Source organism: Centroberyx affinis, unplaced genomic scaffold, assembly GCF_046629955.1.
Source record: "Centroberyx affinis isolate AG114_WGS23_722 - 3 ecotype Tasmania unplaced genomic scaffold, CSIRO-AGI_Caff_v1 ptg001738l_1, whole genome shotgun sequence".
NCBI lineage: Eukaryota > Metazoa > Chordata > Actinopteri > Beryciformes > Berycidae > Centroberyx > Centroberyx affinis.
In genome coordinates this window covers 377,457-394,000 of record NW_027280142.1, presented here as the reverse complement: position 1 = coordinate 394,000, position 16,544 = coordinate 377,457, and the positions used below count along the sequence as shown (strand labels likewise).

General features: G+C 43.0%; 1 protein-coding gene across 1 annotated transcript in view; it reads right to left on the bottom strand.

Annotated features, from left to right (window-relative positions):
* quo (quattro) overlaps nucleotides 1-16,544 on the bottom strand; it is a 31,399-nt gene that overhangs the window by 5,982 nt on the left and 8,873 nt on the right. Inside the window, exons 2-17 of the mRNA XM_071528886.1 lie at nucleotides 13,328-13,525; nucleotides 11,177-12,737; nucleotides 9,867-10,070; nucleotides 9,408-9,531; nucleotides 7,961-8,054; nucleotides 7,417-7,503; nucleotides 7,165-7,281; nucleotides 6,024-6,122; nucleotides 5,775-5,923; nucleotides 4,749-4,887; nucleotides 4,388-4,510; nucleotides 3,799-3,996; nucleotides 2,493-3,523; nucleotides 1,904-2,153; nucleotides 1,069-1,158; nucleotides 486-710 (exon numbers count right to left, since the gene is read on the bottom strand). Of these exons, the coding sequence (XP_071384987.1) occupies nucleotides 486-710; nucleotides 1,069-1,158; nucleotides 1,904-2,153; nucleotides 2,493-3,523; nucleotides 3,799-3,996; nucleotides 4,388-4,510; nucleotides 4,749-4,887; nucleotides 5,775-5,923; nucleotides 6,024-6,122; nucleotides 7,165-7,281; nucleotides 7,417-7,503; nucleotides 7,961-8,054; nucleotides 9,408-9,531; nucleotides 9,867-10,070; nucleotides 11,177-12,737; nucleotides 13,328-13,525 (4,689 nt within the window). The remainder of the gene's footprint in view (nucleotides 1-485; nucleotides 711-1,068; nucleotides 1,159-1,903; nucleotides 2,154-2,492; nucleotides 3,524-3,798; nucleotides 3,997-4,387; nucleotides 4,511-4,748; nucleotides 4,888-5,774; nucleotides 5,924-6,023; nucleotides 6,123-7,164; nucleotides 7,282-7,416; nucleotides 7,504-7,960; nucleotides 8,055-9,407; nucleotides 9,532-9,866; nucleotides 10,071-11,176; nucleotides 12,738-13,327; nucleotides 13,526-16,544) is intronic.

Sequence of the window (16,544 nt, the reverse complement as noted above, 5' to 3'; positions counted from 1 at the left end):
AATTATGTCTCACTTCCTGTTTGCACATCTTCACTGTCAACTTCATTTGTGCACCACAGCCAAACAGTTTGGATATTCAAAAATAGCCATAATCTAGGAAGTGCATTTATGCTGTGTGCAAAATTTCAGATTGGATGAAATTTAAAATTCCAAATGGCAGAAAGACTATCATGGCCGAAATGAAAAGCAGTATGTGCAATGGATTCATCTTTAGCCAAAGAATCTGAGTTGAACATTTTGACTCTACGTCTTGGTCTAGATCTATGCTTCAGCAGTTATTCAGGAGTTAAAAGTAAAGTTGCTTGTTATAGTGCCACCATCTGGCTGATTTTTTGCTGCAGTAGTGGGGGTCTCTGAGGCATGGATTGTTTTAAGGCAGTATAAGAAGGAGAAGAAGAAGAAGAAGAGAGTCCTAACAAAAAACAATGCGGTTCCAGCACCTGTGGTGCCTGGACTCCTAAAAATAAAACTGTCAAGGCCCTTACATCGCAGTGATGGATATCATCCATGGCCAGCAGATTGTTGCCATGGCGGAGCTGGAAGTGGACGACCTCCAGAGCGGCCTGGACTTCGGCCATCTCTCTGATCTGTCCTGGACCACACTCCCTCATCATGTCCTGGAGCAGCAGGCTGTACTTGCTGATCCGCTGCACAGGCTTCAGTAGGTACGACCACAGGTCCATCTTATCCCCCAGCTTCAGCTGCTTTTGCTGGTATAGCAGGTGAGGAGACAGAGTAGTCATTGAAACTGCAGCAGTCCTAGATGAGTACTGATGAACTGATGAAGCTATAAGGACTATGCTGAAGCTGGAGAGGAACAAGCATGCTGATATGTAAGGGGCAGCTCAGGTCTGAAACAGTGTGTATAAATGACGTAGATTTTCAGTTAGAAAGAAACATTGATTAAAACAAAATTATTTGACTGAATGTCATTATGTATTATGTTCACAATACACCATTCTCTCTACTCTCTTTCATGAAAGATCAAGATGTGCTTTTTTCACACTGATGGAGTAAAAGGTAGAGAGGGGGAATGGGGAGCAAAGGGAGGTTGGCAGTTGTTCTCACCTTGAAGAAGGTCTGTCCATGATTGATGAGTAGACTATCAGACTGTGGTTTGTTCTTGCTATACAGGGCATACAAAGCAAAGCTCTCTCTCTAAAACAAAAGGAATAAATACAGACTATTAGACACCATGCTTGTCACTTTAGTTTCATTTACTGCATTATTTGTTTACTGTTGGCCTGAGAAATGTGCACCAACAAATGAATGTAACTATTACTGAAATAATTTCTATTGCTTTTTTCAATTTCTATTTTCAGTTTAGATATCATAGATTGTATTATTATAAAAGCGTTTACAGTAGACACACGGTTCAAAATGCAACAGTAATAATAAGTGTGTGCAAAATTTGCTGTATGTTTTACATTGTGACACTTGCACATAATGTGAATGTGCATATGTAACAATGTAAAATGCATACTGGACACAGTGGACCATAGGAGCTCACAGCTGCATGGGCTGATTAATTCACATTGGGATTCCTGAGCTAAAGCCTAGCATTAGTCCATGGCCAGAACACATCTGGAAGGGTTTTTTTTCAGCAGTAGATTATGTTGAATCATTATGGTTTTGGTTCAGAACAGGAAACCACTACTTGATCTGCTTCGGCGAGATTGGCCAAATCTGGTTGTGTCATGGAAAAAAAAGAAGATTTGAAGATTTGAAGATGTCACAAGCAAAATCAAAATTTGGTCAGTGTTTGAACTTTTTGAAAATTTTGATTTTTAAAAAAACAAAAATAGCAAGGTGAAATATGTGCCACGCTTTCAGAACAATTGACCAAACTGTAACTTCTAAGCAGTACTTCTGTGTACTAAATGATGTGTTGCTTGGGACCCACGTGTCGCAGGAAGCAGCGGCCCACTCTGAAGGGCTCTTTCACGGAGCTCTCCAACTCCTTCAGGAAATGATGTCGGTGGAAGTCATGGAGCTTCTCTAAGTTGCCGAAGATGCTCCCCCTCTGGCCCCTGAGGTCCTGGGGAACATCAGCCCTCTCCAGCTCGGGGAAGTAGTGCTCTCGAACGTATCCCAGTGCCCTCACGTACTCCCTCTCTGTGGACAGCAGCTCCTCCATGATCCTCTGCAGTTTCCTGCTCCAAATAGGAAATGAAAAATGTAAGAGTTGGGAACTTTCGTTGTTGATTTTATTTTCAGTCAAAACCAAAGCCAGCAGAGTTCGAGACCAAGGCCAGCGTTCCATACGAGAAGACCATAACTCAATTCACACTTTATTTATCGGTTAATAGCAAAGCATTTCTCTGTATGATGTCATACAAAGCTGTTGTTTTATGACTATACTACTGACAAATGATTCATCAATACAACATACATATTCATTTTGCAATATCCCGGAAAGCATCACCATGTTTGTTTTTGGGTCTGATAAACACTGGACTTTAGATAACTGTGGAGGCAGGGGAATTACTTACAAAACATTGCTGCCGTTTTGTTCTGTTGGTGTGTCGGTGAGTAATGACGCCTCTCCTAAATCTTTAGGGCTCTGGGCGGGGGCTGAACATCCCTTGGTGGGACCACCCTGCTCTGAGTTACTGTCTATATTTGACTCACAGCTCAAGTGTCCTGAACAGAAACTCTCATTTCGAGAAATGGGCAAATTTGGGATGGGCTGCAGACTTTGTCCCGGTGGGTGTGTCCTGCTCTGGCAGCGGCTGTGTCTTGCACTCAGAGGTGAGGAGCCAGAGATAGATGTCAGACTGGAGCTCACACACGACCCCTCACTGAGAGACCGGCCCACGGCTTGGTGCCATGGAAACTCCTTACCCCCATCGATAGATTCAACCCTCCTCAGATCCGCCTCGCTGCGGTGCTCTCTTGGCCTCCATTTGGTTTCTGGATGGCAGTCACCATTTTGTGGCAAAACAGGAGTCATTTTGCCATCTTTCCCGTGTGTTTCAGGTAACTGCTGTGTTTTGGTTTCTCCCCTCTCGCTCCCTTTTAAGTCAGGGTTCAAATGGAGGTTAAAACATGTAATGTCTGTGCTTTCCTTAGCACCACTGTCCCTGCTCTCCTCCAGGACCCTCTCTGAGACACTGACCAGCTCTTTAGGAGAAGGTGACTCCTGGGTCAGGGGCGAACCAGCCTCCACCACTTTTCTCCTCTCCTCATCCATCTCCAACACTCCCACTTTCCCTTGAGAGGCTGCAGCTGTGGCCTGCTGGTTCTGGTTCTTATCTACGCCTTTCTTCTTCTGCGTCTCCTCCAGATGCGGCCTGACTTCTTGGCACTGGACCCAGGCTGCATTCCACACCCTCAACAGCCCCGAGGCCCCTGATCCTACGGCACAAGCCTTAGCTTTCACAGCCTGGAAGTGTGGGGTTGAGAATTCGCCACTCAATCTCTCTTCATACATCTTGAGTGTGCTTAGACTGGCCTTAGCTGGGTAACACCCCTTCTCTACCTGCTCCAGATAATGACTGCATTCCTTGGCCAGGGCAGAGGCCTAGAGGGAGGAAGGGAGGGAGAGAAAGAAAAGTTAAATCATTCTAAATACTAAATGTCATTCAAGTTTTCCAAGTACTTAACAGTGGATGAGAGATTGATATCTGTTCATGCGAGGGGTTAATGGACACATTCCACACTGTTCACAAAAAAGGACCAGGATAAAGTTTAATATAGGGAGAAATGAAGGAAGTGAGAGAGGAATTAAATCTGTCAAATGGGGGGAAAAGCACTGAACAGCAGTTTGACAGAACAAAATTGGGTTTATACACAAACCTGTTCACAGAAGCGGTACAAATGCACCAATGTGTCCAGGTCTTTGTACCTCTGTTCTGCCCGCAACAGAAAGGCATCCATATTAGATTTGAAAGTGCTGACCACAGTCCGAAAAACATCAGTTGTAGGACTGGAGTCACCGGTGCCCATCATCCTCTCTGCCTCCATCACTAGGGTCAAGGCGTGCTGTTGTTTCTCCTATGATCAATGATAAGATGTCAACTCAAGCTTATTTCCTCCCCTTGCATATAAGTTCTGAGTCTAGATATACTGTTATGGGTGCAATAATTTACGGATTTTCAACTTTGGGTAACGGAGAGCGGTAATGCTTAATTTTCCAGGTCTGCAACTTCCTCTATTTTCTTTATAATTAGTATATAATGCCATAGTTCTTTCCAGGAAACCACCTAAGAAATTGACAGTTCCTTTTTAGGAAATTATTAGGAAATGATTAGGAAATTGCAGATCCGGAAAATGAAGCGTTACCGAGAAAACTGGTACTCAGTTTCAGGTGAAATTGTTTGGTTCTAGTTTTGTTCAGTCAAATTCAACAGCCAAATAAGCATGACTTGTTCCATTGGTCCAGTACCTTAGTCTGTGTGAGAAATGGGTCAAAGTGCTGTAAGGCTTTTTCAGTGCACTTCAGGGTATCATCTGTTGTGTGAGAGTCCTTCAGTCTCTGCTCACCCTCTGTATTGAACCATGTCCCAATCTGCAAGATGCGGTAGAGAATTATAAAAGGTTTGCTTTACATTTCATATTTTTCAAAATGGTCACGTTGATGGAAATATGGAGAAGAGGAAACCAACTTTCTTCAGTGTATGAGTCCGAGACAAGACATGAATGAACTTCAGATGTTTCAGCACATACTGTATTGCACATTTGAATGATGTGACCAGGATCTCCTAGGCAAAAGAAAGCTAATATAATTGACAGAAGCAATGCTGTACCGTGCTGATTTTGCCCTCCATCTCTCTGAGTCTGAAGAGGAATTCCAGCTGCTGCAGTGACTCGTTGGATCTCATCACCAGAGTGTGGAGCTTCTCCTCCACTTGGTTATACATACCGGTCACTGACTCCAGAGCATCTCTGGAGGGAAGGTGAGACAAACATTAAGGGCAACAGATAACACTCAACTTGAAGTGCATTGTGACGTGTCATGAGTGCAATTTAAGTGTATTTTAAGTGTATATGCACTGTCCTTACATTAGTGTCACATCAGAAAATGTATTATGTGACCATAAATCTGGCAGTACTGTTATGAGATTGTTATTAGCCATACAGTTTCCTCAATTATTGAACAACTAGAGTTTTTGCAAATATTGTATGTTATTTAGGCAATAAGCCAAACGAGGGCATGTTTTATATCATTTTTTACAACAGTCTATGGGCATTGTTAGGTGAACCGGTGGAATGGCTAAAAACCTCTTAGCTGTTCTAAAATAATTCTAAAAAGTGAGTGGCTTGTTGTCTTTCTAAAATTAGAGTAACATACCATTGTAATAAGAAAAAAAAAAGAAAATTGAGAGTAATTAAACTTATTTTTCCACCAAGCAATATACAGTAGTTCTAGTATCACTTTGACTGGTGAGTTTTGGTTGCCGCATTAATATTCAAATTGTAGTTACTGCTGTGCGTTTATCTGATACGACTTCCAGTGTGACTCAGAAAATTAGAACTGCGGACCATAACTATCTGTTCTGTGGAGTGTTTTCTGTCATGTTCTGATTATAATGATTATAATACATAATGTGTTTACAATATTTTTTATAACAGCTTATAAAGTCTTCAAGTCAAATGCAATGTAATAAATGTGTTGAGAATGTGGTTGATCAAGGTGGGTGTTAGACTATGCAGATGCAATGAGCTTCTGAAACTGTACATTCTGTGAATTAACACCATTTTCATAGCCATCATGATTGTGATGAATGTCTTGCAGTATGTCCAACATGTTATGTTCTGATATGTCCTGATACCTGTAGTCGTCTGACTGCGGAAACCGAAACTCCTCTCTCCTCATCCTGGCCAGTACGGCCCCCCCTTCTCTTTGTAGAGTGACCAGTCGGACGTCTTCCAGCACCTCTTTCATTGAAGCCCTCTGCTCCTGAATGCATAGCTGCACATCCTACAGCAAACACAACACAAGCAAAGTCAACATGTGTCACACCATCCAAAATGTGCAGCACACTAATTACATTCCATTACAGTATGAACTTGGAAATTACCTGAGCAGTGTCCATCTTTTTACTGCCATCCACTTTCTTGATGGCCTTCTGCAGCAAACTGTCTGCTCCTCGCAGGTCGGTCATGAAAGAAACCAGTCTCTGAAATAAATAAAGTTCAAGACAGGCTCAATGGAGGCAAATGATGTATTGTGAGGGACTCAGGAGCATTGTGGTGGAAGAACACTATATTTCCACCGTCTGGTGCCTACAGGCAGTGCCAACCTGAGGCCACATACAGATACAGTGAGTTGACCAGAGCCACAGGCAGCTGCCCTGTGTGTGGCCGGCAGGAGAAAACCTCATGGATACTGGACACTGGCATTACTGGCATAACCCATATCACTGTGAGTTTGTTGTTCTGCCTGGTGAACTGGATTCAGACAAAAACCAAATAATTTGATATGCAGAAGCTCCTGAGAAAACCAGGTTTTTTTTGATTATTTTATGCTCAGTTTTTATTCTGTTCATGATACAGTAGCAGCCCCTGACCATTGGTCAATGTGGAACTACAGCTCTTAACATTTACTCATTCCCATTAAAGTATGTTGAAATATACAGTATGTAATTTATGTCATGTAAATGATGACATGACACATTAGCTTCCCAGTCATTTTTGGATTAACAAAGTGAATGTAGCAAGCGTGGATGTAAGAAGTACATGGTGGAGGACCTGAGCCAATGACAGTTTGTCCTGATCAACGTTTCATTACCAATAATATCTACCCCCATTCCTCAGTGATTTATAGCATAATGAATCATCTAATATCCATCCTACAGAAAGGACAGGATTTTCCTCCTGTGATCCTATCTTGCCTCCACCCAATTACCAATGCTCATCGTGGTATTACAAACAACAGAGATGATTAATCTTATGTGTAAAGATGGGTGGGTAAAGTCATCCCCAGTGGGCGACCTGTGGTTAAACAGCTGTCTCCGCCCCCGTATGGGAAACTCCAAGGGTAATCAAAAGTGTGGGACCAATGAGAAAAACAATGTACGAATGCAAATCTAGAATCTCAAATGATCTAAAATATCATCAAGAATCTAAAATAGATTCAAAGATGTTTTCTAACTAATCATTTACAGTGATGTGGTACCGCAGACGCAGCAGTATTGTGAATTCAGAGTGAATATTCAGTACCTGATGGAACTGCAGCCAGTCAGTATGGCTGTAAGTGAAGGTCCCGCCCAGGTCAGAGGTCAGCTGGGGTCCCTCCACCGTCTTGTTCAGGGCTTTCAGAGAGGTCACCATGTCCATCTTATACATAGAGATAAAGACTGCGTCAGGAGTGAAGGAAAAGCAGCACACACTCTGTAGCCTCAAACTGAATCAGACTAAAGTCACACAGAGCAAAGGTGGACATAAAAAGTTGTTGTGTTCTGTATTTCTGACCTGCAACCCAGGCTGTTTCTCAGGGCGAGGACAGGTGTCTTTATCCACCAGCATCAGGATACTGTGGACAGCATGCAGAGCTTGTTCCTATAGTGGGCAGTCAATAAGTAAAATTGGAATTGAGGCATTAGATATGATAGATGACTGTCATAATGAAACATATCAAATGCATTGTGTTTGTTTGTATTGTGTGCAATTACCTGTAACCTTCCTTGCCAATCTCTAATAGAACCTACAGTACAGTACAGTATGTATTGTATGAGTCAACTTTAAAACCTGATAAAAATGAGAATGGCTCCCCCTGGTGTATTTCTTTATCTCTAGCAATCCAGCAACTTGGACAAACTTGAACTGAACTTGTCACGCTATGTTGGTGATTTGCATTTCCAGACACTAGACCTGACTAATCCTGGCATCCACTCAGTTTCATTATCTGTGAATCTGGGTAAGGTGTCTGACAGTTTGACATCTGTTGATGGCATGACGCTTGGTTTGTGAGTGTGTGTGTGTGTGTGTGTGTGTATACAAGGTGTGTTGTTCTAACCTGTGCCATCAGCAGAGCTTTGTACAGGAGGAGGGGAGGAGGTTTCTTCCTGGCATCGATTACCAAAGTCATTCCCAAATCTCGGACTTCTCTCCTAAACATTGAATCATGTTGGAACGCATTATGACATGTTCATTTCATCACAGTAGTCTTTATCTGATCAAGTAGCATTCAAGTGCTTTTACGCTTGACCTCTCTCACCTTTCAAATCCATATCTATCTTTTTATCTCGCTCCCTCACACACACACACACACACACAAACACACTTGCTACCCTTCACACATCTCATTCCACACCCTTGACGCCTTCACACACCCCTCTTAATGGCCTCTTCTTAGGTTACCAGTGGGTGAGTCTATATCAGACATGGCTGCCAATTCTAGGAAGGCGCTGCATACCAGACAGTTGGCAGCCGGCCTGGCTACAGGCTGCGTTGTTGTTATTGTGGTTAGAGTGGCTCTTTACTGGGGGCAAAGGAAGGCCAAGCTGTTCAGTTGAATGGCACCTTGTACTTCAAAGTCTTGTCCATTAAAACCAGTGTAAACACAGAAGAGGGTAAAAGTGTTCAGTAGTGGACCTTTGATGTTCATCAATGAAATCGCTCTGGGAAAAGGTCAGTATGGGTCAATGTTAATTACAGTTACTGCCAGCCGATCTATATGAGGAGGCAGAATTTTTAATAAGGTTGTGATTCTAAAGAGAATTTAGTGCAATCACTGTTTTAAAGTAGTAAGACATATTGAGGTAACGATGTAAAGAGACAACACTTCACGGATTATTAAGTCTTGAGGTAAGAGCGTGCTTCATAATATTCAAAAAATCTGCTGAGACCGCAGGATGAAATATAATTTAAAATGTTATTCTAGTGCCCCCTAGTGGCCAAAATACATATTACAGACATGCACCTTTTATTAATTGTATGGGCACATATTCACTTTTTCACCAATGCCTTCCTTCACTTTTGTAGTATTCACTGACACACAACCACATATGGGAGCTGTCCAGTAGGCCAAGAACAACATCTTATGTTGTTGGTTGATGTCATGGGGTCACAGCCTCTGATAAGGCAAGGCAAATTTAACTTGTGATTTTCCCTATACAGAGGTCACCAGTCACTAGATTCTAGAACATACCTACCAGCAGTGCCTAGTTAGCTTATTTAACATAATATGCAGCTAAGGGATGCAGTTTATCTATTTCAAGCGGTTACATTGTTTAAGGGCCATTTTCATACACAGAAAACAAAAACACTGATAATGCCAAAATATAAGAGAAATTTGCTTTGTTTACAAAATTTTTAAATATGCAGTATTCTTAATACACGCACACATGCTCAAGGACAGTTATTGTGGTATGCATTTCTAATTCACTTCCCCCACCCAGATTAAAAGCCTCTCAAGCATTCAGTCTGTATTAATCCAGATACTAAAGCATTGGTCCCAGTACCTAGGTATGGAGTGCAGGTAGAGCAGTAGCTCACAGACATCCTGGGCTGATACAAGAGGGCACGTCCACTCCTTCCTGTCACCATGGACCTCCACCACTGCCCTGCCTGTCTTGTCCCTGCCGCCTAGGGATGGGCAGAGAGAGGAGGAGAGGTTAGACCAATACTACAATATGATTGTTCTGCAGGAAGATGCAAAGATTAGTCATTTTCTAACAAGCAACAACACAATGAAACTACTGCTCAGTGCTGTAAATAGCATGCTTTGACAAAAAATGAAATTGTCTTGAACATGCAGAATGATTTTTTCCTTCTGGTGACATGAGATTGAGATGAGAAATAATTAAAGATTAGGAGATTATTTGGGGGACTGTAAATGCAAAAATGCTTTAAACATATAAAATGGGACCATCACAACTAAATGTAGAACTGCTGATGTCAGACACATTGGTGCAAAGTACCTGGTAAACAGATAATGCCCAGTTGAAGCAGACCACTGATGCTTCTGAAGCTGGATTCTTCACTTTGCACAGAAAGAGGAGTGTCAGAAATGGGAGAAGCCAGTTGAACTTGGGGAGAGGATTGTTTGTCTGTCTTTGAGTTCTGCAGTTTGGCGTCTGGTCCATCTGTGGTGGAGGGAATTTCACTCTTGCTTGACTGGGAGTCTGCATGTCAGCAAAAGACACAAACATATTGTTTCACCACAAAAAGCAATGAAAGTATAATAAATCTAAATCCCAATGAAGCATTGCAAGAGTTATTTTAATCCATCAGACAATGTGTTTCATTTATTCTTAATGGCATTATTCTATGAAAGAGCTCAACTTCCCCATAAAGATTTGTGCTTGAAGTGATGTTACTGGACAGTGTAAACACCAGTTTGTATATTCTGTCCAGCAACCTTTGCCCTCTTAATACCGGCAGTAATTCTGCATGAGAGTTCTTCAGCCATAACTCTCAATAGCCCTCTTTCAACATGGACCTACCCTCCACAGCTGCACAACTGTATACAGACAGCCTTTAAACATTGGACATGGTCTCTGTAACAAAACACTGTGGTGGCCTGGCTACTAAGCTTGGCTTTGATTTCAGACATCCTAATTGGCCTCTCTTAAAAGCCAACAAAGCCTTGCCTGTGTTCTCTCTCCTTGCTACTTTAATAGTCCATGACAAGCATGTCTTCAGTCAAGATCTCAACATGCCCTTCTGAGGGCGTAAGGGTGCATGCCAACGGGTGCAGGGGACACAGCAACCTCCTTCTTGTCTGTTATTCTGTCTCTCTACATTCCCTACATCCTTTCACCCAATGGGCACAGGCCCTCCCTTACAATGGGGGGCAGCATGCTATTTCCGTTCTCTCCCTTGGTAATGGGAATGATGTGAATGTGACCGTTCTGCTCAGGAACCCAGACAGCAGAGGGAGAATCCCCTTGAGAAACATCATAGTCAAGTCTGACCTATGCCCTTTGAACCCCCATTCTAAAGAGCCCTTATGAACTGTGACCCTCAATGGAGCACGTTCCCCAAAGCACAAGAGGCCACGGTCGAGTTTCAATCAGTCTTTTTGGAGTGAATGGGTTCAGTGGCCCGTTGAGCAGTGCATCATAACAAATGGCTATGTGTGCAATAATAATAATGTACAAACTTTGCATGTGGGGGGGTTTAAAAAGAAGCCTGCAGGGAATGAAAGACTGAATCAAAAAATCAAAGCTTTTAATGTTCAGCATAATCTTGTCACAGAGGCTATCAAATACATCCACTCATTGTTTACCTTTTTTAGAGGACTGCCGTCTTCCCAGTTTTGGAGATACCTGACTAAACACTGTGCCTTTCTTACATTGCATTATGCTGGGAATCATTTCAGGACAAATGTCACTGTAGCTCCTGTTGTTGGGTTTATGGAGAAGTGGACTCCCTTTGGGTGTCTCTGACACTGTGGATAGAGACCTAAGCTTGGATTTGTGTTTCCCTGATGGTTTCACGACCTCCACCGTCTGATGTGGTTTCATGTGGCCGTCACAGTTTTCCAAGACTGGAGGAGGTGAATCTGGTATTGGATGCACCTTAGCATCATGTCCTAATTGGCGGGAAATAAGATTTGTCTGCACTTCCTGGCTATGGCTCACCCCAGGGGTCAATTTAAAAACCATGGGTAATTCCTTCATAAGGTTCCCTGATTCAAAACTTGTGGGAGGTTCTTTGAGGTGGGACACAAAGTTCGCTGGTGTTGTTTCACAGCATTGTCCATACTGCCGTGGCTCATGACTTATCATAGGTTTATTACAGTGGTTACAAGAGGTTCCTAGGTCATCCCCTTGAGCTACAAGTGTACCCTTGGATCCAAACTCCCCCCCTTCACAAAGCCCAACCTCCTCTAGGGCAGCCAGCAGATCTACACTCCCCTTCTCAAAAGTGACTGGGTTTCGCAATGCTGCCATGTAAGAATCTCTGTACCTACACTTCAACTCTTGATCAGTGGGCTCATGCCCTAGCCTTCTCTGGCTGCATGGTGTACAGGGCTCTTCTGCATACCGAAGAGTGCATCCACTGGGGGCACTGTTCCCTACCGGTACAGGTGGAGGTGGCCTGACTGGTTTGAACAAAATTGGCGTGGGTGGATTTGGATGGCTGTCAAGTTTATCCAAGGCCTCCTTCCCTTTGGCAAAATCAACCAGGTCTACATAATCACCCTCTATCTCCCGATAGTTTCGACTGTCCCAGGTATTCGGCGAAACCCAACCCACAGGTTTGATTAAGGGTTTGGAGCGGGATTTGGGGGTAGGTTTGTTATGTTCCATTTTAAGTTTGGAAGAACTATCTACAGGTCTCAAAGACACTGACATCCTGTCCCTCATGTTCTCCATCGGGAGGGTGGAAGAGTTAAAATGGGGAGGAACTGACGGCCGCTTTGGCTCAAGAGGAGCTTCACGAATGACAGAGGAAGAAGTGGGCATGATCTTAGGTCTGTCCAAAAACTCTGGAATAGCTATTTTAGCCCAGGGCAACTTTATTACTCCTTGGTCTGTAGAGAGCAAGCAACGCGAGAGAGGAGTTCCATGGCGTCCTTCATTGACCTCCTGCAGCCAGTCTTCAGTGAAGATGCAGGGGTAGGATGTCTCGGGGATGGGGGTCTCCTCCACTTCTCGACATCCCTCTTCCAGAAGGCTTTTGAGGACAATACGTGCTGCTTGGTCCCCAAATGGTTCCACCTGTAGATAGAAGTCCCCAGGACGCAGCAGCAGAGGGTTCAGAGGTGCTAACTGGATGACAGTTTTGTCATGGAGACACAGCGGCCAGCCCTCACAGCGGAAAAGCACGTCAGAGTACGTAGCCTGGGAATAGATATGAGGAGTACAATTTCAGTGTGATGTTATTCTAATAGGCTTTTTTGCATAGGACATACAGTGTACATTACCTTCAGTGCTCCAATAATTATAATTAATCTATTTTATGAGGGGCCCCATTTCTATAGCATTGTAGTTTAAGTTTATAATGCAAGACATCTAGATTACAGATTCTTGCCAAAAAATGTTTTTATCCTTAAGACCACTGTTTAAGTAAATCACTGTTCACTTGTCAAGGACATTAAATAAATATACAGTATGAACTGTGTTACCTCACTTGCATGCCTGGCTAAGAGCCACTACAAATAATTGGAATTCATACAGCAAGCAGCATCTTGAATATATCCGCCATTCCTGCAGACAAGTAATCTCTTTGTTCACCTTTCTTTTTTTTTTTATTTATGTGTGTGTATACACACTAGTATACTGGTATGTACTAACTAAGTTCTATCTTATAACTTCATAATGGTTTTATATATAAAGAATAGAGAATAGTATAGACATGCTGTTTGTATTGATACATGTTATGATAGAGTGTGTGAGTGCATGTGTATGCACTTCAATGCATCTATACTCACACATGCTGCCTGTTGCACACTCTCCAGCAGGTGTTTGGAGGGGATGAGGAAGTCCAGCAGGCAGTGAAGCGCGTCGCCGTGGTAACGTTCCTCAATGGTGCGAAACAACTGGCTGAGAACGACAGACGCTGTGGCCTCAAAGGGTGGGAACAGGGCCGACAGGGCACTCTGGATGGACGAGTCCAGGGATTCTGGGTTCTGGAGGAGAGGGAGAGGTCTTGGTGGGTGACGTTACCTTTTTAAGAGCAGTGGAATTTATTGCTAGAAACAGATTATTACAATCTTACAGATTACATTACATCCCCCTGAAAACCTGGATTCAAGATTTCGGTTACCCAGAGACATAGGTTTAGTGGCATACAGTTAAAACAAGACTAGGTCAAAACCTAGTATATGGCTGGACCGTGAGTGTGCCACGTGCCACGGCCGACCAATGGTGTAACTAACTCCGCTGTAGACTGCTAATACAGAATAATAGTCCACACATCCACACTGATCTCCGTTCCAGCGCGTCCCGTCTCTCGCTCCACCGCTGTCGTCTCCACCCACGGCCCGCACTGATCCTGCCGATCCAAGCGCCAGGCGCTCTGTTACCCGTCAGTGCCGAAAACGCTGTTTGCCGGACACCGGGGGCGCATCGTTGTCGGGACCCCGGCCGAAATCTCGGCCGGATCATCGGGAACAAATCGGCGGCCAGCTAGTGGCACTGGCCGGAACCGTGGCCCCAGGAAACTTCGGGAAGGTCGGAAATAAGCCCTCGGCGTGATGAAACCTCCATGCTTGTTTGTGTCTCTCTCAGAACAGAGGGGCTTCAGGTGGACTGAGCTCGCGCATATGCATCGACATAAACGGTGATATGATATAATTGTATAGATTCTACTTTAGCTTCAGCTTACATGCATGATATTGGTCAGCCTGCGTACTGTGTGGGAGAAACGGGCTCCTGATCTCAGCGGAGAAACTAGATGGCGGAGAAAACGAAACTGAAATTTCTGGCTCTGTGATCCTATGATGTGCCACGTGCCACGGCCGACCAATCGTGTAACTTGATCACTCAGTCACTCAGTCAGTCACTCAGTCAGTCAGTCAGTCAGTGACAGACATTCGCGTTTGTAGGGCTGGCCCCACTGTTGCGGTCCAGCCAAAAAATATAACCCAGGATAAGCAACTTTTGTTTTTGTAACTCAACCCCTCAGATCAAAAAATCAAAATGCTTCCTAAAATACCCCTTTCACCTAAACAGTATGACGAGACAATGAAGAAACACAGGCACATTTTAACCTCAGAACCACAATTTTCATTCATATTCAAGGACACCTTAGATAGAATACCAACACCTACTCAAGCACATGGTTGTCAGATCAGACTTCAGTCATTACAAATAAAAGGCATTACATTCATGGAAACTACAGATGTAGATGGTACACAGTGCAATTTTGCTTCCAAATGTTGTTTAATCACCATAGTGGAAAAGAAATCAAATCCAAGGTCTGGGTACATGCTCAAGCAAAAATATAATCTATCTTATCAATTGCCCTTGTGGCAAATTCACTGTAAAGTAATCCACTAGACACCAAAACCAGGACTGCAGAGATCAAATGATCACAAAATATTAGAACAAATGATGGCAAAAATCCTGTTACCATGCATTAAAAGGCTCAATACAACATCAGTACATTAAGATACAACTGGGACTGAACGCAGAGGAGGAACTTTCCAGACAATATTTTAAGAATTGTACTGGCTTTTCGACCCAGGCACATTAACAACAAAAATCATTAATACAATCAAAGTAACTCTTCCTATAGTAAGTGTTTTATTTCATCATATATTATTTTGAACCAACTGCTGTCCAACTGAAAACTTTGTATTGCATGAATTTAGTGTTGGGCATGCTGTTTAAATCCCTTATTGAACAGCCTATTTCCATATGACTTGTAGTCACAATGAACAATCACAATGAACAGCTAAAGTGCAGCAAGTAAGAATGCAGGTTTGGACAAGTGGATAAAATCCTCACAATACAGGGTCACACCAGACTACCCTCTCCTCTTAATTCAATTAAATTATGCTTAAAAAAGGCAGAATGCCCCATCATGCCCTGTTTATATCATGTTTAATACCCTATTCAACTTTTCTTCATTTAGGGCAAATCTCTGTAAACATGAAATTTAATGTTTGAAAATGTATGAAATTGAACATGAAAACAACAAACATGGCTGATAATGAAACAAACTGCTGGCCTACATCTTTTCAGAGCAACTTCTGGAATGCATGGGATTCTAAAAGCCCTGCGCATGTAGGAGTCACATGCATGTGAAGATTAGTACCCTGTCTGAGTAACGTGGACAGTGAATTTCAAAGGTAAGTGTCTATTTGGACTTGAATTGTTATTGACAGCACTGCTTTGTTTGAAGAATGTCCACATGGCCAAGGCACGTCCAGAAAGGATGCTCTGCAAACATAAAAGGACGGGACAGATATTTTTCTTGGCCTCTTACCCCTCACTGTGCTGGCTTGGAATGCCTCAAAGTGATGTCGGCTTTAGACTCAGGAACAAAAAACAAACAATGATATATCCTTAATGATATAGCTTTCTGCACGAGTCCACTTTTGGATCAACTGACTACAATGAAGTCTCAGCCTACCTGTATCTTTACAGGTAATATGATCTCTAACAATTTGAAAGCTGCAACATAAGATCAAACTCACCAAAATTCAGACAGGATGAACAATCATTGTGCTCGATCTACTCAACATAAGACTATGAGGTAAATTAAAAAGTGTCATATTTACAGGATCAAGAGGAGGATGTTTGAGCGAGCCTAATCAAAAGCCCTTCAACATGATCTGGATATGATTACATCTGTCCTGTCTCAGTATGTGGAGCTTGTTTCATGTCCGGCCAGGATACACCTCATTTAAGCTGGTACACTTCTATCAGGCAACGGTCCGGTTCTGATCTTATTCAAAGGGACAAGTAGAGGAGAACAAAACAAAAAACGTATGGTCCCCATCATGAATCCCCAGAAAGTGTAAAAGGACACCGTTTTCTGTTAGGACTCATGCATGATGCTAGTGTTTACTGCACATACAAGTCTGCTTAAGATAACCATGCTTATAAGAACCAGTATACTGAGCGCCTGGGCCTTGGCTAAGCTACTAACACCAGCTGTACCATGGGTGCAGTCCAAGCAAAACACACGGAAGCAATTCA